At 48.7% G+C, this 22,336-nt stretch overlaps 1 protein-coding gene and 1 long non-coding RNA gene across 3 annotated transcripts in view; one reads left to right on the top strand and one right to left on the bottom strand.

Annotated features, from left to right (window-relative positions):
- Nucleotides 1-22,336, bottom strand: part of LOC147040301 (uncharacterized) — a 98,503-nt gene that overhangs the window by 35,342 nt on the left and 40,825 nt on the right. The window lies entirely within an intron of this gene.
- The window catches only part of sox5 (SRY-box transcription factor 5), a 47,672-nt gene that overhangs the window by 5,774 nt on the left and 19,562 nt on the right, over nucleotides 1-22,336 (top strand). For both annotated transcript variants that reach the window (XM_085902119.1, XM_085902118.1), the window contains exons 2-6: nucleotides 404-602; nucleotides 4,727-4,949; nucleotides 15,562-15,648; nucleotides 18,405-18,577; nucleotides 18,895-18,963. In XM_085902119.1, the coding sequence (XP_085758245.1) occupies nucleotides 404-602; nucleotides 4,727-4,949; nucleotides 15,562-15,648; nucleotides 18,405-18,577; nucleotides 18,895-18,963 (751 nt within the window). The remainder of the gene's footprint in view (nucleotides 1-403; nucleotides 603-4,726; nucleotides 4,950-15,561; nucleotides 15,649-18,404; nucleotides 18,578-18,894; nucleotides 18,964-22,336) is intronic.

Here is a 22,336-nt window from a genome sequence, read left to right as displayed (position 1 = left end):
CTCTCACCTGAATGAACGTTCGCACGGATCGCTCAAAGTAGTCGAGAAAGAAGATGCTTTGTACTTGAACGCTGATGGATGTGTGTTTTTTGTTTTTTTTGCAAGGAGCCGTCGGGCTACCATATGAAATTATCATTGAAGTCAACTTGAACATTTATGTCATGGAAAAGTCTCCAGGTTGAAGATTTGGCAAAGTCGTAGCTTGTCAGCTTCTTTTTGGGATTTCTAAACATTGTTAGCGGTTCCTTGGAGGTGCACACTTGTTATGTCCTTATCTTTTCAAAAAGTATCTGTGGAGGACGGAAGGCACTAGAACAACTTTCATACTATATATACCATCCCAATCCCAAAATAATTCTTCTCTGTCATTCTACCTTCCTTCTCCTTGTTTTTTGGCTCCCAGGATGTCTTCCAAGCGACCAGCCTCTCCATATGGGGGGACAGATGGAGAGGTAACCATAGCAACCAGCAGACAGCGAGTGGAGGATGAGGAGAGCGAGGGACTGGGTGGCGTGATCCACCTCCCTTTGGCCTCCTACTGCAGCAAGGTGTCCCCGCGCTCGCCCCTCTTCCGCACCTTGGACAGCCCCCCCAACAACACGGTAAGAACTGAACTAAAATTTTAGGGTTGTTTTTGTGGAGTTTGTGTGTTCATTGTGTATCCTCGCCAATAATAAATAATAAAGCTTTCCCCCGCCTCGCACCTACGCGCCGTAAAACAATGAAAAGGTGCTCAGCACCTATAATAGAGAGCTAATTTGGGAATTAGTCAACTGATTAGGCGGCGGGCCCCTCCCAATTGTGGACTCTGCGTGTGCTCGACTATAAACCAAAGTCCTGGCACCAGAGGTAAACATTCTGACGGAAGATCTGCTTCCTTTCTCAACAACATTCTGTCAAATCGCTAATCTGCCTTTGTCGAAGTGTTGCCACAGAACTACTTTTGGAGTTTATCTCACAGCAGAAGGGATACAGTATTGGCGTCTGTGATTTTTTTTTTCTTTCTTCCTCGACTCCGAGAGGGTTTAGAGTGAAATTGAGAGGGCTACTACGAGAGTGTAGAGTGGGTGGGTTGAGTGTTTGAGGGGGTCACTGTCCCTTTCAGGACAATAGGCGTAAAAGTGATACAGGGGGGGAGGTGAATGGCTCTTGGGCGGCCGGTTGACTTGGAAGTAAGGGGGCGGGGCAAATTACAGCTTTCGCGCTCGACCGACTTCGTCGTCCCTTTCGCCCCGCAGCTTTGCTTACCTGCTACACAGTAAATATACTTTGCTCATATTGGAAGCTTCCGGTACCAAGGCTGCCGTTTACGATAGTTTCTGAATAATTGTAATCTGGCTAAAAGGTTGTTTTATTGCAAGTAATTGTGTGAGTGGATCTGTAAAAAGCAGTGAGGCAATAGCACATCAAATGTGGCTGGCGGGGGGATTTTTTTTAATGTTAGTGTTGTGCATATCTTTGCAACATTTTTTTTAAAACATGCTAATTGTTTCGCAAACATGACCCAAATTTACAAACCTATTTTATTCATTTTTTGAATGTTTTATTTTTTCAAGGGTGCCACCGTGTATTGGTGTCGGGCACAATCGGACAGATTTAACACCAAACAGCGGTTTATTTCACATGCCAGCGACACGCTAATAAATTAACACGCCACATCTTTTTTGTGCATCTTAATATCTAATATTATCTTTCAGATGATACAATGAAGTTAAAGTGATCTGGGATGACATGCCTTGTGTTTACATTGGATCCAGATTCAATCCAGTTCAGCGCTACGCTTCTTTGAGTCAAAACTGACTGTCTATGTTGAGCCACGGCATGTAAAGAGATTTGTTGCGAGCGCGCATGTGTGTTTGGCTGCCGAGTGTGTCGGGAGATTGGCAGCTCTGGCGTGGCGCTAAGTCTTTTACCTCCCTGCAGGAGCGATCAGTGACATTCTCGTATGTGTGTGTGTGTGTTTGAGTCGAGCAGCTGTTTGCAGCTCTTCCCACTGTCACATTGTCCGTGTCTTGATCCACGACGAATATTGTTTCTTCACACATACACCTTGCACAACCCGAGACATGTCAAGCACAAGTATAGAGTGTGTGTGTGCGTGTGTGTGTGTTGGCTCTGGCAAGAGTCAAGTGTTTTGAAAGCAGATGAGCTCGAGACAAAAGTTGCCTAATTCGGTTCCATTGCAGAGGCAGTAAAGGGATGAAGCTGAGGCGAGGCGCGATTTTGACTTTGTTCCACTCGTTTGGAAGAGAATTGACATCTGCAAACTAAAAGCAGAACCGCCCACACCGCCAGGCTGCCGTAGCTAGCGTTAGCGCACGGCCGCGCTGGCGCGCTTGGGGGCGATCTGGGTGTCGAACAAAAAAAAAAGGCATAACTTGCTTAGGAGGAGAGGGCAGGAATGTTTGAAAAGCACTGGAATAAATGCATGAGGGGAAAAAGTTGTACAAATCGCATTAGCCGACGAGCAGCGCCGTGGCGGCGGCGCACCTGACTGACACCGCTTTGGAACATCTCGTTCTTCTGTCTTGGATGCAAAGTCACTTGCGTGGATTACGCACTCCATTTCCGTAGCCTTCGGGATGAGGCTGTCTATCCGACTTCACGCATGCATAATGTAATGCTTCCTAATGGAGGGAGGGGGGTCCTACAAGAGGGGGGGGGGGGGTCACGACTGCCCGCTAATTCGCCGCCACCGGGAAATGACCTTCGCCGCCGAGTGAGATGACATCCCAGAATGGGATTCTCTCCCCGCCACCCTGCCGCTACACACTTCTCTCATTCTTGTTTGTTTTTGTTTGCACGACATCTTTCTCGAAAGAAAGCGCGCGTCGGTTTTAAGTAGGCGCTGGATTAGATAAATGGGATGTGACAGGTGTGACCGCTGCCTTCAAGATGCCTCCTTTCCTCCCTCCCCGCTTCCTCGCTCTGTCAACGCGCTCATTTCCTCTAATAACATCACCTCTCTCGCTCTCTTTACCCCCCCCCCCCCCCCGGTGCGTCCCTCCTTCGCCCCCTTCTCTCACTTTCCTAGCAGTCTGCCTCCGCCTGTTTTCATTTGCATGGCGTGCGCTGGAGATGATGCAACTCGTAATCACAGAGACGCTCGTTTTGAAGTGTGAATTAGCCTAATCTGTACAACCGGAGAGGGTGGAAGGAAGCGTGTCACCATAAAAAGTAACTTTTTCAGCCAATGCCAGGCCCAAAAATCGCATTACACTACAGCAAGAGCTGCTGTCGGCCACTGCTCACGGCAAAACTCTCACGCGTGGCTCCGCCTCCAATATTCTCTATACATGACATCTTTTTTTTGTATGTTCAGGAGCAGGGGTTGTACATGAAGTTACACACTAACCACATCATGCTGAGTGCACCAAGCATGTGCAGGAATGTTGGCAGAATTAATGAATTATTGAGCGTGCTGACTTATTCAGAGTGTTAAAACACACGATCGAAGCAAGAGAGAGCGAGTCGGTCAAGTGTGGGGAATTCCAAGTGATAATGGCTCGGCTGCACCCGTCTGGTCAATATTAAAATCTGACGTCGGAGGATTTCCTATTTACGGGGTATTTTATTTGTCATTTTACGGGTTATCTTCTGATGACTGATGTGGACTGTGATCTGTGTTGCAAGTTAATCATTAGCAAGCGATCTCCACCCAAACACACATTGGTGAGCTCCGTCGTCACGTGCACCTGTACGTGGCGGGATGTGTGCCGCTTGCCGCCCGGCGTTGAGATTAGCCAAAGATTAACTGCGTGGACCATTGACCCTTCTTCTGTATGCAAAGAGCTGAGCTGACAGACTGGTGGGCGGATTGACTGACTGACTCACTTGGTTCTGGAGACTTAACCTCACCCTGTCGTGATCCCGTCAAATTTGGCTTTCAATGAAACTTGGCAATGATATCACAATCGGGCTACAAACAAAGGTTATTTTCTGCAAAATTCTGCCAATCAGACACGGTGTCGAATTTAAGGTTGTTCCAAGTGGTTTCGTCTTGGTGCAGGCGTTGGCAACCATTGGCGCCATCTCAGTGTCACTTTTAATTGGGCTGAGAAGGTATTAAGTTAGTCGTCCAAACAAATGCCACCTCGATTGGATTGAAGGCTCGGACTGTACTCGCTATTCAAGCTGTTGTCGCGACCTGCGAGTGGTCGATCCGAAAGTTGATGAAAATTCATCCTATATTTTATTTAGCACTTATTTTGGTTAGATTCGAGGCTCGGAAAAGTTTTTCACAGGTGACAACTTGGCGAAAAGAACTTTGCTAGACGCTATTTTGTAGCCGTCAATCTAGTTGTTCGCTCTTTTGTGGATTTTACTCCTTCCATAAGTTTACAGCTTGACAAAGTTCCAAATTAAGAGTCTTACAAGGCAAAAGTAGCATCGCTGAAACTCTGCCTTCCGAGTACGATAACATTGGACGGCGCTCAAAGCCGAGCTACTGAAGGCTTTGTAACAAAGCGCTAGCGTGCGTCCGAGATGATTTTATTCGTTTGTTTGTTTCATGTGCTCGTTCTGTCAAGTACCTCCAAGTCAGTCCGTCAAAAGTAGATTCCAGTGGAGAATAAGGCACAAGTGTGGCCTAACTTGGGAAAAACTGGAAAGGGATGAAAGCGTGCTGGGCTCGGGGAAAAGGCGTGAATAAAGAATGGCAAGATTCCTTATTTGGAGGGAAATCATGATGCTAATGACTATTTCCCCCCTACCCCCCTCCCTTCAGGATCTGGACGCCTCCAAGGGGAACTCCCTAAGCCCTTACCCCCTGCACAATGCTACCTCACCGGGCAAAGACGAAGGCGGCGCCGGGTGCCGGCCGTGCAGCGACGGAGGCTCGAGCGCCGGCGCCCTGGGGACCCCGGAGAGACGTAAAGGGAGCCTGGCGGACGTGGTGGATACACTGAAACAACGCAAGATGGAGGAGCTGATCAAGAATGAACCAGAAGGTCAGCCGGGTTTCCTCTTTCTGAGCTTCTTCTGGTTACTTTTGTTACTATGGCTTTGCTGTTTACTAGTGACGGAACAGCCAATCGTCGTCGCGTCACTTAGCATCCCAGATGAAGTCTCGGCTTTTGACAGTCGGAACGGACAGTTGGAGTTAAAATTAGCCTTTGGCCAACTCTAATTACCCCTTGGCAGATAACCGGGCGCTTAAGTCACTCCACGCAATAGCGATAATGGCGATAAGGAGATCACCAACAGGTGTCCGTCTTCTGGTATAAATAAGTTTTATTGGCCTTACTGGTTTGACAAAAACAACTTGCAACTCGTGTTATTCCGCAGCGTCTCGTGACATTCTGAACCCCGAAAGGTTACAGTGCAGTGAAAGAAAAACTCCAAGAGTGTTTACCGCCCTTTCTCGGCACTTGTTTGTGTGTGTGTGTGTGTGTATGTGTGGCACCTATAGTTTCCTCCCGGTGCATCAACAGGCTTTCATTTCAAGCTGTGATGTGCTAACCTTATTTTTCAGTCTTTTCTCTCCGCTTTTCAATGCGGTCAAGACCGCCGCTGGTCGGCTTTCTTGCTGTCTGCTTGTTTTTTTTATTCCAGTCGATAAGAAGGCCTGTTGTGGCGTACACACACACACACACACACACACAGACACACACACATCGAAAAAAAAAAAAAGAACCACTGTTTGTTGAGCTGAGCTGTAATTGAGGTGTGTTTTGGGTTGTTCGCTGCTTCAGTGGACCTCATGAACTGGCAGGGAGAGGGAAAAAAAACCAAAAACAAGAATGGATCTTTATGAGTCAGCCAGGACAATGGAAGAGAGAAGGGTCAAAAGAGAGAGAATGTGTTGAAGTCATAAAAGAGGAGGAGACTTAAGATCTAAAACGTCTTCATTAGCGGCGACGACCACCGACCGACCGGGAGCTTTATCGGCTCCGGGTTCAAATGAAACGGGGCCGACAAAAGCGCCTCCGGACCCTTCGGCACACAAAAAACGCGGGCCGGGCGAGGAAGAAAGGATGAGGGGAAAAGTGGGGACGCCGGGAGATGAGAGAGAGTGAAAACAGCGAGGGGCGGTATTGAAGGCCGGATAAAAATCCTTCTTCTGTGCCCGGCTTGCTATTGTTTGGCTGTGCGGCTCACAAAGGCCATTAGCGGCAAACAGCAGGTTGGGATGAAATTTTAATGAAGGCTTTAATCATTATGAAAGGCCTGGAATATTAGCGCTCGGCGCACATATCGCTTCCAGCTGGATCAATGTCGCGCCGGCTTTTTCCGAGGAGCATTAACGGCATAAAATGGGTCAAAAAACAATAAACATCTTGAAACTAAGAGGCCGGCCGGACTTAGTAGAGCTTGGCCTTGAGCTACGCTTCACAGCCGACCACACACACAAAAGATGTTGCACACGTTTGCGGCCAGCGTTGCTCTACTTGCTAACGTACGCTAATAAATGACTAGCCTTGTCGTCCCCCACGGCCCGACCCGACCCGACCGCGCTCCGCTGCTGCCCTGCTCGCCATTCATCTTGCGTCTTACTCCGCCGACCACCTGCTACTCTCCAAACACACACACACCGTACGACAACCCAGGTGCACGGATGCATACCTCAAGAGCAACAGGGCGGAAGAAGCCAAGAAGGCATCAGCACCTTGCCACGATGTGTTTGTAGAAGCCAAGGGGGGTGCGGAATAATGAGACCACCACACGGGGGTTCAGAGGAGAGGAAGACCCCTTGAGAAATGACCGAAATGAACATGTGCCTAGAATAGACCCTTGGGGTACGCCTTTAACCCTGCTGGTCCTTTTCGTGGATGGATGCTTAGATAAATGATAGATGCGCATTTTAATGCTGGATTGGGAATTAGGTCCATGTGGATGCTGAACTGGATATGTGAGATATGCAAATATGGTTCATTGACGAGTTGGACATGGATTGATTGGTTAGTGGTTGCTAGCATAGGCGCTCGACTTCCCGGATGGATTTATTTAGCATCCTGGATGGAGGGAGGGTCCACCCAAGGGTCGGACCCTGCTTTACGGCCTTCACCTTAGACTTTAGATGCTCCTTAGCAGGTTTACTGGCACGCTAGCAACCTTGCAGGTCAGGCGCAATGGCGTTTCCATTTTTTTTTATGGCTCGGCGTACTCGGCGCTTCGCAGCGCTCCGAGGCAGCAGTCGCCATACTGAGAATGCCAAGTCAATGACAGATGTCGCACAACACACACACTGCACTTCATCTACGTCCAAGGCAGTGAGAGATCCAAGGGCTTGCTTTTAGAGCGCACTGAGGCATTTTATAGGACAGCACTTAGGCGAGGCCATTGTGCCAGACAAGCACACACTGGCCGCGGCTCCCTCACGCCTCCGTTCACTCCACTGGGTGACAATGGGAAGGGCGGATACATTCTGCCAAGGAGCAGGAGCGGAAGAAAGAAAAGGAGGGGAAAAAAGGGGAGCTTGATAAGTGGAAGGATTTCGTTCATCCGTCTATCAGTCCTCCCCCACCTCTTTACTTTTCTTAATCCTTTCACCGTTATGCTAGCGCACATGCTAAACAACAACAATGGCGTATCCGAGTTGTCACGTGGAAAACTTGAACTTTTTAAAGCTCGCGGCGATTTGTGGCTGAAAACGCACCGGCCCGATCTACCTCCGGATTATTTCTGCGTCAATTACAATTTGACGTCGCACGAGCCACGTGATATTGCGTCAGTTCTCTTGAAAGCGTTTCGAACCGGTATTCCATCGAGATGAGCGATATCGAGGAGATGAATAGTGTGTATGTCCGCGTGTGTGTGTGTGTGTTGGGATAAAGCAGTGGCACAGCTTTTGTCCGATACAGAAGAATAAAGGGGCTTAGAGAGAGGAGAGAGGGTCCTGTGGTTTTCCTGATGGTCCGTCCGAGTGTATGTGTGTGTGTGTGTGCCTCCCGGCATGGCATTAAGTTAAGGACAAAGGCTTGAGGTTCATGAATCAGCCAAGGCTTCCAAGCTTGGCTATTGTGGACGAGTCACAGTGTGAGTGTCCTGCAGCATGCTGAGTATGTGTATGTGTGTGTTTGTGTGTGTGTGGTCATTTCTGGTGACCAGCCAGGTGGGGTCAATATGTGTATGTGCAATTTTGTGCATCACCTCAGATGGTATGAATGTGTTTCCAAGCAAGTGGATGTCAGTGTCCCACACAAAAGACGCCTGTCACAGATCCCGAAATAATTGACAGGCCCCCCCGCCGGAGTCCCCCCCCCTCCCTCCCCCTTGCCTAACTCCCTCTCTATTCACTTGCATTCACCGACTCATCTTCCAATCAAATCAAAGGGAATCCGCAATTTATCTGGTCGAAACTTTTCTCTATTGCACGGCCTGTTGTTGTTTTCCTTCGCCTGTCTGTCGCTTATAACTCCGCCCCCCCCCCCTTCGTCCCCCCCCATTACCATGGAGAGACACAGAGGAATGTTTTCCTTTGGGGGGGGGGCATAATAGCTTCAAGGTTAATGAGTTTGCTGCAGCAAACTTTATCCGTCGGTTTACTTGATAGGGGGGAGGGATATTGAAACGGCTCGAGCGTGGGGGGGGGCGGGCAGCAACAAGTCAGCCGAGCGATCCACCACGACTCCGTCGAGCATCACTCTTTGAAGCCACGGGGTCCGAACACAAATTAACCCCTGGCCGGGGGGGTCAGAGGGCGGCACCCACAAAATGAAGTGCTGGTGTTGTCGGGGTGGGGCCGCGGGGGGGGGGTGAAGCCCAAGCGTTATTCGAGCCAGATGTTGGGAGACAAGAACCTCGAGTCTCCCCCATCCTCCCCTCAAGTGCGTCTTCTGGAGTGATTGTTGTCCTTCCATCTCCTCCATTCTCATTGCAACCGTACCTCCTCTTGCCAGCTTGCACTCTCTCTGGCTTGCCCCCCCCCCCTCCTCCCTACCTCCCTCTTCCTCACCCTCCTCTTCCCTGGCTGGGCTCAGGAGCAGTGAACAGGTGTTGTCTCCTTTTGATTTGGGTGCGTTTGGATTAATGTTGTCAGCTCAGCTGTTAAAACAACTGCCGCCGCCAGATGCCAGTCAGTTTGGGGCTGGAGCTGTCATACACACGTACACACACACACACATGCAGGTCCTCTTGGCTCATTGTTACACCAACGGAGCAAATCAGCTGCTGCACGCCAGTCTCGCTTGTAACCCAGGTGGGGTTTTTGTGTTGCCTTTCCAAAACACCGCAGTCGCAGAGTGCGACATGATACCTCGCTGATCATTAACGCACAGTCGAGGTCCCCTTGTTTACGATAGCGGCAGTGTACGGAAATAAAATAAAGAATTGAGTATTCAAATTGCGATATTAGGCACATCTGTGATTTCCTTAAAATCAGAATAAAACATTAAAAAAAAAAGGGTATAAAATGATAACTGATGATAAATGATGATAAATAGATGATGATAAAGATAAAAAATGAAAATACACATTTTCAAATAATGTAATTCATTAAAAATGAGGTAAAATTTAAGAAAATGACAAGAATACAAATAAAATAAAAATGTTAAAATCTGTTTTTAAATCTCTTAATAATAACTTGAATAAACTTTTTGGGCACAGATTAATTTCTATTGACAATTCGATTTACCTTCCCTTGAACTGCAAATATTTGCAATTCAAAATGCCCCGCTCAGCTTTTCCGACGCATTCCGAGCAAATTTCTTTGCACATTTTCGGACTAAAATCTTGTGAGTGCGTGCATTGGAAGTCACCCCCCCCCCCCCCCCTTACACTGGACAGTCTTGTGATCCAGTTTTCAAGAAGCCGCGCTCGCTCGCTCACACAACTGGACACTTGTTTGGGAGGTCACGTCGGTTTAGCCGACACACTTTTTACACACACGCACATTTTTTTTGTCCTTCAACCTCACCACATAAAGAAATCAACAACAAAAAATGGTGGGTGTTAAAAATATAGCATACAATTTCAATTCTGTTCCCATCTGCCTTTTCATTGGCTACAGATGGCTAAAGTGAGCTGGAAGCTGCTTTGCCATCAACCCTCGATTCTTCCCGTCACCTATAAAATGTCATCTTCCCATGGAAATAACACGGCAAAAAAAAAAAAAAGAAGCTCAGAGCACACACATGCTAGTCAGCCCAGCATTCCTGCACTGTTTGGACTCATTGCCGTCGGTCTAATGGTTCTCACATGCCCGTCGCTCTTATCTTTAAGCGGGACAATGCCGCCCTTTTTTTCCTCTCTAAGACTTTACAAGACATTTTTGTCTGATGGGACAAACACAAGCTGAGAGGGAGAGACCAAAAAAAAAAAAAAAGTTCCAGACCACAATAGCTGCAAATAAAGCGAGACTGAAATGCAAAGTCAACTCTCACTAGGATGAAAGATCTCAAATCAAGGCCTCAATGCAAATACGCACGATTGTGTCAAGAGCTTCTTGCTGCGCTTGTCCGTCTCTTTGCCATCGCTTTTGACAGGCAGACGAAAAATGTCACCACTCACTAGAGAAAACGCGCGAGCGTGCGTGCACGTTAGCGCCGTCGGTCTCTTGTCTTGCTAATGCCGACTCCGTCCGTGCCCCCCCTCCCCTCCCTCCATACACGTCAGGGCCCAACACACACAATGTCTTCTTTTGTTGTCACGTTAAAGTGATGCAATAAAGCCGTGCAGTGACAAGGACGGCCCGCGGGCCACTGCAGTGTGACAGCGTGTGTGTGTGTGTGTGTGTGTGTGTCCGTGCACGTGAAGAGTGGAGACAAGAGCACTGAAGAGGGGTTATTGCCACAAGACAGATTGCAAGTGTCATTTTCCATTACAGCGGTCTGAGCTACACACACACACACACACACACACACACATACACACATATACAAACGCGCGTGTACGCATGCACGCCTCGGCCTACTTTAACAAGATGTGTTTGACAGGAAGAGATGTGCGTGCCTTAATAGAATGTCCAGACTATTACATTGTCACCTCAGAGACATCGGAATTTTTTTTTTTTTTTTACACGGGATTTAGTTGAAATTCAAATGTGTGTTTGACTATTTGATATCAAGTTAAGAATGATTTGGATTGCTACAAATGGACTTTAAATGCTGGGAAAATTATACCTGTGGGTGCTATGGCAACTACCTCGCACAACTATTTGTCCGCAAAATTAAACTTCAGCTGTTCGGGGTCCAAGTCCGAGAAAGTGGAGCACAGAACGTTTCGATGATATCTTGATATTCGAGGTCACCGCGGTAATTGGCAAAACGGGCCGTGTGCGCCGGCGAGTGTGTGAACGGAACATTTTCCCTCCCTTGTAAAAACATCGCACGAGAGATAGCATCGTTAAGTTAAATCGGCTTGGCTCGGAGACAGAATGCGAGGAAGGGAAAAATGTTTGTCGCCGCAAAGTTAGCCGTCGACTTTCTCGAATGTCGCTCCAGATTTGGTATTTTTTGCCCTTCATCGTTCTTTCGCAATGTCGCGCCCTCGCCGCTGCTATTTCCGACTGCCAGTGCGTGCGCGGGCGTGTGTGCGTGCGTGTGCGCGGATCGGGCTCTCCGAGATTTCATGCCAGTATCAGAATTGGCTGCGCGTTTGGTTCAAATCAAATTGGACATAAGCACCCACAACACCATCTGTTAGGCAAAGGCAAGCCGAGTGAAGGGCACAACTCTCTGTGTGCAGATAAATGCATTTTCAATTTATTAAATTGTTGACTGACACCTTCTGAAATTTTCACTTTCCCCGCCGCCGCCGCCAACGTCACATTTAAAGCTACGCGGCTAGCGAGACTGAGTCGCTAATATTAGCGCTGAATCTTGGTGTGATTTGCAATATATAGAAAATGAAGTGGACGTATTAAGAGAAAGTAACTTTTTAAAAATGAGCAATCAAGCCGCATGTCAAGCAGAGCTGCTTGATTTTGACTGGAGGCAACGATTAGCATTAGCGTCTCATGCTAGAATTCACAAGAACTGTGCGCCCAACCGAGCTTTGTGTCTTCAAAGGGGCGTGGCTTAATGAGTGATCTCAGTAAGATGCTTGCAAAGGGGCGTGGCTTAATTAGGGATGACAATAAGATGCTTACTTCGTTTAACTTCGAAAGCCAGTTTTAGCGTATGGGCTTCCTGGTGTCCCCCAATTGGTGCCTGCCAAGCATTTTCTTTTTTATTAATAACTAAACTTGGAGCCCAAATATGACTCAAAACTTGGAGGACCAAGGGGGAGGACATCTCGGGATGCTCGTGTCTCACGCCCATCAGCTTCAGTGGGAGTCGGAAAGTAAGACGGAGGGATTCTTGATGTTTACTCAGGGGCCCCGGCGTCGTGGCGACTGTTGCCAAGGGCCGCTCGCCCCTCCCCAACAACAACAAGACATTAATTGGTGCTGCGAGCTGCTCACCTCACAAAGGTGGACAAAAAGCTTTTTGCGCTACGTCTGTTCTCCCTCTCCAAGCGCTCTATTCCGGCGCCCCCCTTTCTCTTCCTTACCACCCGCCCCCTCCTCCATACCCCTTGTCTTGGCAAAGCCATTTGGACCGCCATTAGAGGGAATCAATGGAAATGTGTCCAGACACATGGACCAGCTCAACCAAACATGAATTGATCATCAAAATAACAACATCATCATCATTTCGTAAGGGAGCCCATTGGAAGCCGTGTGTGTGGAATTCTAGCCAGACTGCAAAGCAAATGTTTCAGTCGGAAGACGACCGCTACAAGCATCCAGAATGCAGATCGAGCTTGTGCAAGATAAAAATGTTGTGCACCCACCACAGCCGCTTGCTCTGATTTAGTCTTTAACCTGGTTATGATAACACACTTAACCGGTTAACAACATGACAGTGGCTAAGATTTAGGTCTCGCCCAAACTGGGTTCTTAATCTAATCGCGCCATCATACGTAAACATACTCTGTCTGCCTCTTGTCACATTTGCGCCGCCGTCTCAATACTTCAGTGTTCGGGGGAGATGGGGGGGGGGGCTAGACAAACGCCGCCGCCGCTTGTATAATTGCTTATTCAACGCTGACCCCTGCTCCGCTCGGGAAGGCGGTGAGGGAGGATGAAGAAGGAAGTGGCAGGAGGAGGAGTGGCGCGGAGGTGGGGTAGTCAGAACCTCATCTTGCCTGCCAAGGCAAGTCAATGTGGAGCCTGTTTTTTTTTCTCCCCCTTTTTAGCAGTGGTGGGGGTCCAAAGCCAGGGCCTTTTTCCTGTGGACCCTCCGCCTCCTCCTCCGTCTTCATCCTCCGTCTTCCTCAGAACCCGGCTGGGTCTGGCGCTGGCACAGAGGCCCCTTTGTTGTGCACCCGAAGGCCCGGACTCTCTCTTTTTTCACTCTCTTTCCACATCCCCCTCCTCCATCATTCCACCTCACCAGTCCCCCCCCTCTCTCTTTTCACAAATATGAGATAATGGGAAAAACGGAGCTGGCCACTTGTGGTGACTCAGGGCAAAAAAAAAAAAAAAAACATGCGGGCGAACAATACAAAGTGTGAAAGAGAAACGAGAGATGGCACCGCTCCTGAGCTGGACCGCCACCCGGCTTTCTCACTCACTTTCATATTTTCTTATTTATATTGTATACATATGTATAGACATACACAACATAAACAAAAATCATTTCTCCCGTTATTTTTGAAGCCAGGTATCCTCCCAAAACCGCACCCGAGTAAGGCCCACACCCCAGCGTGGGCGCAAACAGCGCTGACCTCACACTCAGGCTCGACGTCACAAAAAAAAAGAAAAAAAAGGAGTTCTCTTTTTTTTTTTTGTGGAAAGTGTTGCGCTGTTTTTTTGTTTTTTTACACACCATGCGATTCCCAGCAACCGACGGTCGAGCTCAATTAGACCCTGGAATGAAAAAGAACTTGAAAGTGTCTAAAATGACATTCATTGAGAAAAAAAATGAATGTAGGGAATTTTTATTCTGATCCCCTTTTTGGTGACGTGCAAGTCGGTTGGGGACGGGAGGTCCCACGCACTTATGTACACTACGTGTATCCATTTTTGGATCAGGGGTCAGCGTGGGTTCATTCCGTGCCGGGTCCCCATCGTCAATCAACATGGGCCTGCCTCTTTGCCTCTTCTCCTCCTGTCCTTGTTCCCTTTTTTTGCCATCCTCTGCACAATGAAAGCGCCTCTTGGCTTTTTATTAATAGTTAAAGTGGTCCCCGGCCTGTCACTTGGGACAATGGCTGCAGCCCTGTTAATAAATAAAAATACTAACTAGAGATGGAGACAAGCGAGGCAGAGAGAGAGAGTGGGCCAAACGGACCCTCGCTGCCATTTGTTGTTCCCTCTCACTTGTCAAAGCTCTTTGGCTTAAAAGCCTCTGTCATTGTCGAGCAAGGGGAGGGAGGGCCGAGCGGCGAGCACCGGGGGCTAATAGCACCTGTTGGGGGTGATGCTGAGACAGCTGTCAGAGAGGACGGCAAACAACACGCCAGTGCGCTCCTTCTCCCTTCGTGGGACGTACACCGAGATTCGGGCAATGGCGTCAAGTTGAAAAAAAGCGGGTTGGACTAAGTCGGCGGAGAAGGAGCTGATTCAGGTCTCTGGAGAGGTTGCCGCAGTATGTAGGACACGCTCCAGTGCATGTGTGTGTGTGTTGTCATACGTTTGCAAGTTGGCCGTGCATCTCTGGAAAGCTACCGAAGCGATGATGTAAATAACCAATTCATCGTTGAAAGTTTTGGGGTTTTAAAACTTTACATTTCAAACTGATGTACAGAAGGCAAATTGAAGATGTTCTCCTCCTTACATCTGTCTTATCGTTCCGCTTTATTAGGTGGTAGGGCAGAGATAATCCAAGGACAAATAAACTTTTGACTCATCTGTGTGCACGACGTAGTCATATTTACATACTAAAGAAGAAAGTGTGTGTTTGTTTAGTGGTTTCTTATGCAGTGTGTGTGTGTGTGTGTGTTTGCATTTCCCTCCCCGTACCCCATAAATTTAAAAAGCTCCCCTCATTGCTAAGACCTTCCATCCCAAGTGCAGATGGCTCCTGGTAAATAACATTTGCATTACGAAGCATCACAACTCTAATATATATGCATATCGAGCCCAAACTTTTTGTTGGCCGCTGTCCGAACGCACGAACTTTCTGATCCAGTGGTCCTTCAGTGACGATACCGGCGCCTTTTTCAGTGCGGCCGGAGTCTTTGTGCGTTCACGCGAGCTAGGCTCTGCGAAGAAACAAAACGGCGGCAGATAATGTGTCCATTGTGGCGGGTGCATTAAGGCCCTCTTTGTCTCAGGGCCCACGGGGCTAATGATTCTCTAGCAGCAGGTGAGAGGCAAAAAGCCTCTCGCACTTCCTCTCCCCGCACGCTCCACTTGTCTCTCGCTTTGTCTTGCGCCGCTATTTTTCCCCGCTCTCGCGCATTTGTTTTTGTTCCTCGGATTTCCTCTCGCTCGATTATCAGCATCGCTCTCTCTCTCACTTTGCTCCCGCTGATGCGGCCATTAGGCTGAGCCGCTGCCGCCTTTATTACAGTAAATGGACTTTAAAGGTGCTTTATTGTCATATTGGCCAGCCAACTAAATCTCCCTTCCTCCCTCCCTCCCTCCCTCCCCCCCCCCCCCCCCTCCCTTGTGTCCTTCATCGCACTGAACAGAAGCTCCAAGCATTGAGAGGCTGTTGTCAAAGGACTGGAAGGACAAACTTTTGGCCATGGGCTCAGGGCACATTGGCGAAATTAAAGGTAGGTTACGTCGCGCGACTTCACACCCGAGTCATAAAACACTGACTCATGAAGACTCTGACTCATAAGGACCACGAGAACATATAAATGGCAGGATGAGCAACTAAAAAAAATATTCTCCAGAAACTTTAAATGCAGGCTGGTTGAATTTTTCATGGGAAATCCTTTTGCATTACAATTAATTGCAACGCTGCTTAATGATTGCGAACACCCGAAAGACAAAGCCACCTCAGTCACAAAATACCTGTGACCTTATGAGGACAACCTTTCTGTTGTGCCCAGGACATCGAAATTGTGCCTTTATCAATAAAACATCATGAAAGAAACAAAAGACACTTATATGAATACTTTTCCCAAACCCTAACCCTAACCCATATACGAACAACCCTCTAATACCATGTAAGGACATTAACCTGACTCCTTCGCCTATATAAGGGCATGAAACAAGGTCCTGTTGCCCATATAAGGATCTGATTCTACGTACGGATTTACGTAACAACCACAAGAGTAGACCAAAGGGTCGTAAGGGGACCTGAATATGCAGGGACCAAAGAAACGAGACGAGAAACCATCGCTGTCGCTTCATTAGGAAGCCAGATATGTAATCAAAGAGTCTCCGTGGCCGTCGCGAGGGTGTGCTTCATTGATCAAACCTCCGTCTAGTTTTTTTTTCTCCAGCTCCCCGCTAAGCTGACATTTCCGCGTTTGTCCTACACACCAACATCTGGGGGATGGGGGGGGGGGGGGGGGGGGGCAAAATCACGAGTCCATATTTTGGTCTTTTGACCATGCTTGCATTTGCTGTAAGACCCTGATTGGACACTTCATTTGGTAAACCCTAACAAAGTTTTTTGTGGCTAACCAAGCAAATCAGGATTTGTCCATTGTAAAACAAAGTTACGCTCCGCCATGTTGTTTGAATCAAGCTAATGACCGTAATTTACTTATTTACACTAACTGGGTTGTTTGCTTAATGTGAAAATACTCGCTAATCATCTTCCAGACCTTTTTTTGCTTCCGTCTCGGCCTCTTTTCTTCCTGGTGGGTGGGACGGCGTGATCGGGGCCACCGCGACATGCATCGCATTGTTACGAAATGACGTCGAGTGTTTGGGGCAAACTCGGGTTCGATAATTGGGGCGAATCCGATGATCGATTCTTCCGCGCGGCAGCTGAAGAAACAAGCCGATGTGAGGAGTCGGGGGAGTTCTAGAAAAGACGGGATACGGGGGGGTGGGGGGGCGCTTTGTTTCTCCGTCTGCTCCGGTCTACTGATTAAAGCTTCGCATCTGACGAAGGGAAGAAAGAAGCAGCTTCATCTTCACGCACTTTTTGTTGTTGATTTTAAGCGTGTTTGCGTTCGGGGATGTGCGTGGAAGTGTGTGCATGTGTGTGACCCCCCTCCCGTGACAAGAAAGCCTCCTTTGATCCATCGTTTCACCTTTACGACCCCCCACCCCCACCCCGGTACCCTTTAAGTTATCCGCTCTCACTTCAACCCTCCCTTCTACTTGAACAGGCCAACGTTTTTTAACACTGGACCCTTTCTTGTCTTGGTCAGCTTGGGCGACACACACACGTCTCTCTCTCTGTGGCTTTACAAAGGTGGTTCTGTGCGTTCGGACAGCGGCCTGTTTATTTTTCCAGCAGCCAGCGCTGCCGACAGTTGCCTTTATTGTTCATTGTTGGCCAATGGATAGACTGAGCAAAGGGGTGGCTGGATGTCGAGAGGGGGGGGGGGGTCTTGCGACTACCAACCGAGAGGACAAATGAACGACTCTCACCTTCCCGTCGCGGTCAAAGGCTGGGTCAGGATCCGTGTAGCACATTGTCTTCACCTCTATTCTACCCGTCTTTCTTCTTTACGTCCCCACCCCTTCGAGAGGTCCCCTCCCCATCTATTTTCTCCGGCCGTCATCTGGTTTGACTGGTGCAGGAATGCGGCTCTCTTTAAGGTAGCGGCTGAGAAACAATGGACGATTGTAGTCGCGGTCACACACGTAAACCTTCACAAGCAGACGTGGTGAGGACCCCCGCGCTGATTGTGCTTCTCCTTTAACGACATCCTGTTGAATGATTTAGGCCTCGTGCGGCGGTGTGTTTGGAAACCTGGTCGTGTATGTGTGCGATTGTGTGTGTCTGTGTGTAATGGAGCTGGTATGTCAGGATCTGAGGGGTTAAAGGTCAGGCCATGCTAAATGTGAGCAGAAGGCGGGTTGACTGCAGGGTAAACACAGAGCAGACACACTTTCTTTCTTTCGCTGACAAACGCGCACACACACGTGCAAAAAGTTCAGTCGCTATTGTTCTTAGTCAGAAATGACGATTTTTTTTTTCTTTGACTAGAGCCGATTTTTAGTTTGCGTAACCTGCTGACAAATGTTTCCACTTCTAAATGGAAATCACGCAATAAAGACAATGATGGATGTGCTCAGCAGTAATCGTCCAGAAGGAAGAAAAAAAACGAGTCAACATCTGGTTTTACAACACACCTTCCGTCCAAGGGACCCCAAAGGCCCAAAGCGGTCGTATATTAGACGAAGCAACAAGCCGCTGCTTTGCACTACTTTGTTGTTCCTTGCCCTTTCTGACCCGACTCCCACAATCATCTCTGGCCTCGGGATAGAAGACATCCGTGCGTTTTATTTGTACACGCCACAAACGTTTTTTTTCATGCCGAGCTCGAATGAAGCCGACTCAATTTCTCGGAGTGGACCAAAATCAACCCTTCCTCCTTATTTTTCGCACCTTATCTAGGTACACCGGACAGCCTGGCGGAGAAAGAGCGCCAACTCATGGGCATGATCGGCCAGCTGAGCAGCCTGAGGGAGCAGCTCCTGGCGGCCCACGAGGAGCAGAAGAAGCTGGCCGCCTCGCAGATGGAGAAACAGAGGCAGCAGATGGAGCTGGCCAAGCAGCAGCAGGACCAGGTACGCCATCGCTCCACAACAATAGCTGGGGAAACACCCATTCTAATATTTGATAGTAAGTCGAGATGTTCCTGCTCCAATTTCTTTCGACAACATCCGTGACAGTTTATAGTGTGTGTCTCAACACAACAATATTGGCAGAAGGACTTGTGTCACTAAGTGTGTCAACGCGACAGAGCTGACCCTTTGGCTGCGAGCTGAGACCAGATGAGCTTGTTTTTTTTTTTTAATATTTCATCGCCTCTGTCGTGCAAGCCGGGGGCCTCGGAGACCTGTGTTGAGTATATTCGAATAATGTCCCATTTTTGTCCCCTCAGATTGCCCGGCAACAGCAGCAGCTCCTGCAGCAGCAGCACAAAATCAACCTCCTGCAGCAACAAATCCAGGTGAGGCCGTGTGTTGGTGATCCGCGGGTACAGTGTGTGTGTGGATGGCGCTTTATGTATGTTTCATAACGTGTGAGTCAGCACAAATGCGTGCGTGGAAGGTCATTTTGTGGTTTAGCTCAGCGACTAGCCAAATTGGAGCGATGACTCAGCTTTTTTTTATGGTACCAATCGGTAAGTAATCGTATTCATCATCATCATCACTTATTGTTTTTTCTTCACTCGGTATTATTCCAAATCTCTCGATATATTGGCGGGGCAGATGTCTTGCACAAATCCAAGCGGGACTGAGCTAAAGCGACTTTAAAAAATGGAAGTATTGTCCTTTTTTTTTTTTTTTTTGGGGGGTGCGACAGTGGAGCCTCTATGTTGGTCCAGGTGGCTCGGAACTAATAGCCCGGGCCTTTCTAAAGGCAGAGGACACTGAATTTTGAGCTGAGAAAGACCCGCTTTGTATCAACCGAGACACCCCGTCCAAGACGGAGCACACACACATCCTGTTTTAACCCCCCCGTGAGTTAGTCATACAAAGTTAGCGTGATAAGGGGCCTTGTGTTTATTTGCTTTGTGTGAGTTCAATTAGAACCCCCGCCCTCCCTTTTTCCCCAACCATCTTTTTTTGTATCTGGCAATTGCGTTGTTACTAAAGACGTTTCGGATTGTGCGCGCCTCGGCGTGTGCATTTGCCGCAGCTGTGTGTGCGGAGCTATAAACACGTCCGCTCATGATTCACTCCCTCACGACCCCGCCGAGACAAAGCGCGCCGTTCCCATGACTTTGCAACCTTTTCCCAAACAAGCGTCTCTCCGTGCAATCCCCCCCCTCTCCAACAATAGACTCTCACATGGCGCAAAGGGGGAGGTGGGGGGGGGCAGCTGTAGGCATCCGAGAGGGGCGATGAAGTACGTATCTCCAAAACGATGCGCCGCAATCAAATAGGGGGGGCGATCAAAGAGTCGGAGAAAACACGGCGTTTAATCATTCATGACGCGATTGTCCGCACAATACAATGGGGTTGCCAGAACGAGGGCACCAGGTTCACCATGTGTACGATAAGCCCCTTGTGATCGCCCCTAACGAGGCCAAGTTCAGCTGTCCCCTTCTTGTGTCTCTCTCCGTTTGTAGCGCGCATGTGTAGCCCGTACCACCCACCGCCCCCCGGCTCGAAGGTCCACGAAGAATGCTTTCAAGCATCCACTCGGAAGAGGTGATGAAATGAAACGAATGATCAAGCTGGTGAGAAACGACAAGAGGATGGGACACATCTTCGTGAAAGGAGGACGTTTTTCTTGTGTTTTTTTTTTTTCATAGCTCCGGAATTGAACTATTCATCGTTCTGAAGTCGTTTGTGGTTTGGAGTAATTGATTTTTACCTGGAATTAGCATCGCCAATGAGCCATTAGACAAACGCTGTCAGACATACGAGTACAGTGGAGGTTAATTAATCGCAGTCCCTCAAGATACAATACGATATTCAATTATTAGACTGCATCGCGGTATTCCAGGACCAAAGAGCGTCATTTCGAGGTCAGCGTTTCCATTTCAGACCTCCCATTTTGGGGCGGTCATAAGTCGAGGTATAGGCTTGAGGGTAACCAAAATATAGATTCTAAAAATCCGACTAGACATGCGTGTAACCATAACCATACCCTCGGCCCCTCATTACGCTAATCTTAAACAAAAATCAAGATTTATCCTCTAAGCTCCGGCGGGGGTAAACTGATCCTTCCTTTGTGCATTCTAAGACGCTATATTCTTCTCAGGCCAAAACCATGTGTGCGCATGGGGACACGTGCTTTTTTTTTTCCCCGCGACCCCCGCCAGGGACCTCCTTGTTAAGTTCGAAAGGGTGAGCATGTTCTCCCTCTCGTCTTCTCTCGTTCTAATTAGGCGACTTGTCTCCGAGGCTCCCCCCGGTGGCCGCCGTGCCGGGAAGCGAGGCAGGGGGGGGGGGATGAAAGGGGCCTCACCTGCGGAGCGTCTGGGGGTTTATGTCCAAAGCGTGAAAGAATAGAAGCCGACGGTGTATTGAAACACAAGGATGAGGCGGCGCGGAAGTCGCAGGCGGCTAATGAATCAGAAAGTCAACGGAGCAAAACGGACGGTTTAGAGCGTCTCAACTTCCCTCCCGTCTACCTCGTCTTTCATCTCATCAAGCGTGCACTCGCTCGCCGCTTCAGACGACAGAGCGTAATAGGGGGCGGAAGGGCGAGGAAAAAAAAAAAAAAACGGTAAAATGAGTAAAGCCACCTGATGCTTTGACTGGTTTAAGAGAGGCCAGACGCGCCGGCGACAGCGGCTAACAAGCTGTCCATTAAGGCTAACCTGCGTTGCTAACTCAATCGCTCGACCGACCCGATGCACCCGCCAGCTCGGAAAAAGACTTTCATTCATTTTCACACATAGCGCAAGCACCGGAACACGAGACGGCTGACCCAATCGCCCGGATAATTGTTTAATCTTCCCCTATTAAACAACGACCGGTGGAATTTAGGGACTCGGAATTGTCCCGCGTTAGCAAGGAGTTAGCATCGTCCGTACACAAAATGGAGCCCTATGAGACGCTTCAAATTAATTATTGGTTCTCTCCCCTGTTCAGCAAAAGGTCATCCAGGTCTCGCATTAATTGCCGAAGCATATGGCCGCTAACAGATTTTAGCTGAGGGACTGGCACTTTAGCGGAGGCAATTTTTTTTTTTTCGCGAGCTCAGATGCGGGCCATATTGCGCGGCGCTGGCAGCTATTGTTCAGCGCATTAACTTCACAGAGCTAATTACTCCCCAATAATAACTTTACCTTGGAGTTTTTTGAGGGGGGGAGGGTGGGGCACGCCGCGTGCCAACCAACCTGTTTCGCACCCCATATGTTAATTAGCGTCCACATCTTCATTATGCCGCGACGGCGCTTTAAGTTCAAGCTGTGCCGCCTGGCGCGTGGTGAACGCAGTCTCCGTCGGCTGCCAATTATTCTCGACGCTTACTCCCCACGCCACGCCGTGCGGCGGCGCGCCGCCTTCTTCTCCCTCTCTTATTCATTCTGTTCACTCTCTCCGCCGCTGAGAACTTTCTCTCGCCAGGACGATTCCTCCTGTCCTCGTTGGCCCTGTGAAACTTCTCACTTTCTTTCCAAAATCCTTTTGCAAACATTTAGCACTGATTAGAGGCTGAAGCTTTCTCCTGACGGGCTCTCATTTGTCCATTTGTATTTCTTTCAGACGACTTTTCTGTTTGTTTGATGGCTTTTGGATGCGGAGGAGGGGTTGGCAAGATTAAAAGCTCCTCATTCTCAATGGCGCTCAGAAACGCCGGTGTGATGTTTTTGTCTGTAAGGTTTTCATGTTCACTTTGGGACTGATGTGAAAGTGAAGCTGAGG

The sequence above is a fragment of the Syngnathus leptorhynchus genome, chromosome 21 (genome assembly GCF_054491065.1).
Source record: "Syngnathus leptorhynchus isolate UIUO chromosome 21, UIUO_Slep, whole genome shotgun sequence".
NCBI classification, from domain to species: domain Eukaryota; kingdom Metazoa; phylum Chordata; class Actinopteri; order Syngnathiformes; family Syngnathidae; genus Syngnathus; species Syngnathus leptorhynchus.
Note: the sequence above shows the minus strand (reverse complement) of the source record. Positions and strands in the feature narration are given on the sequence as shown.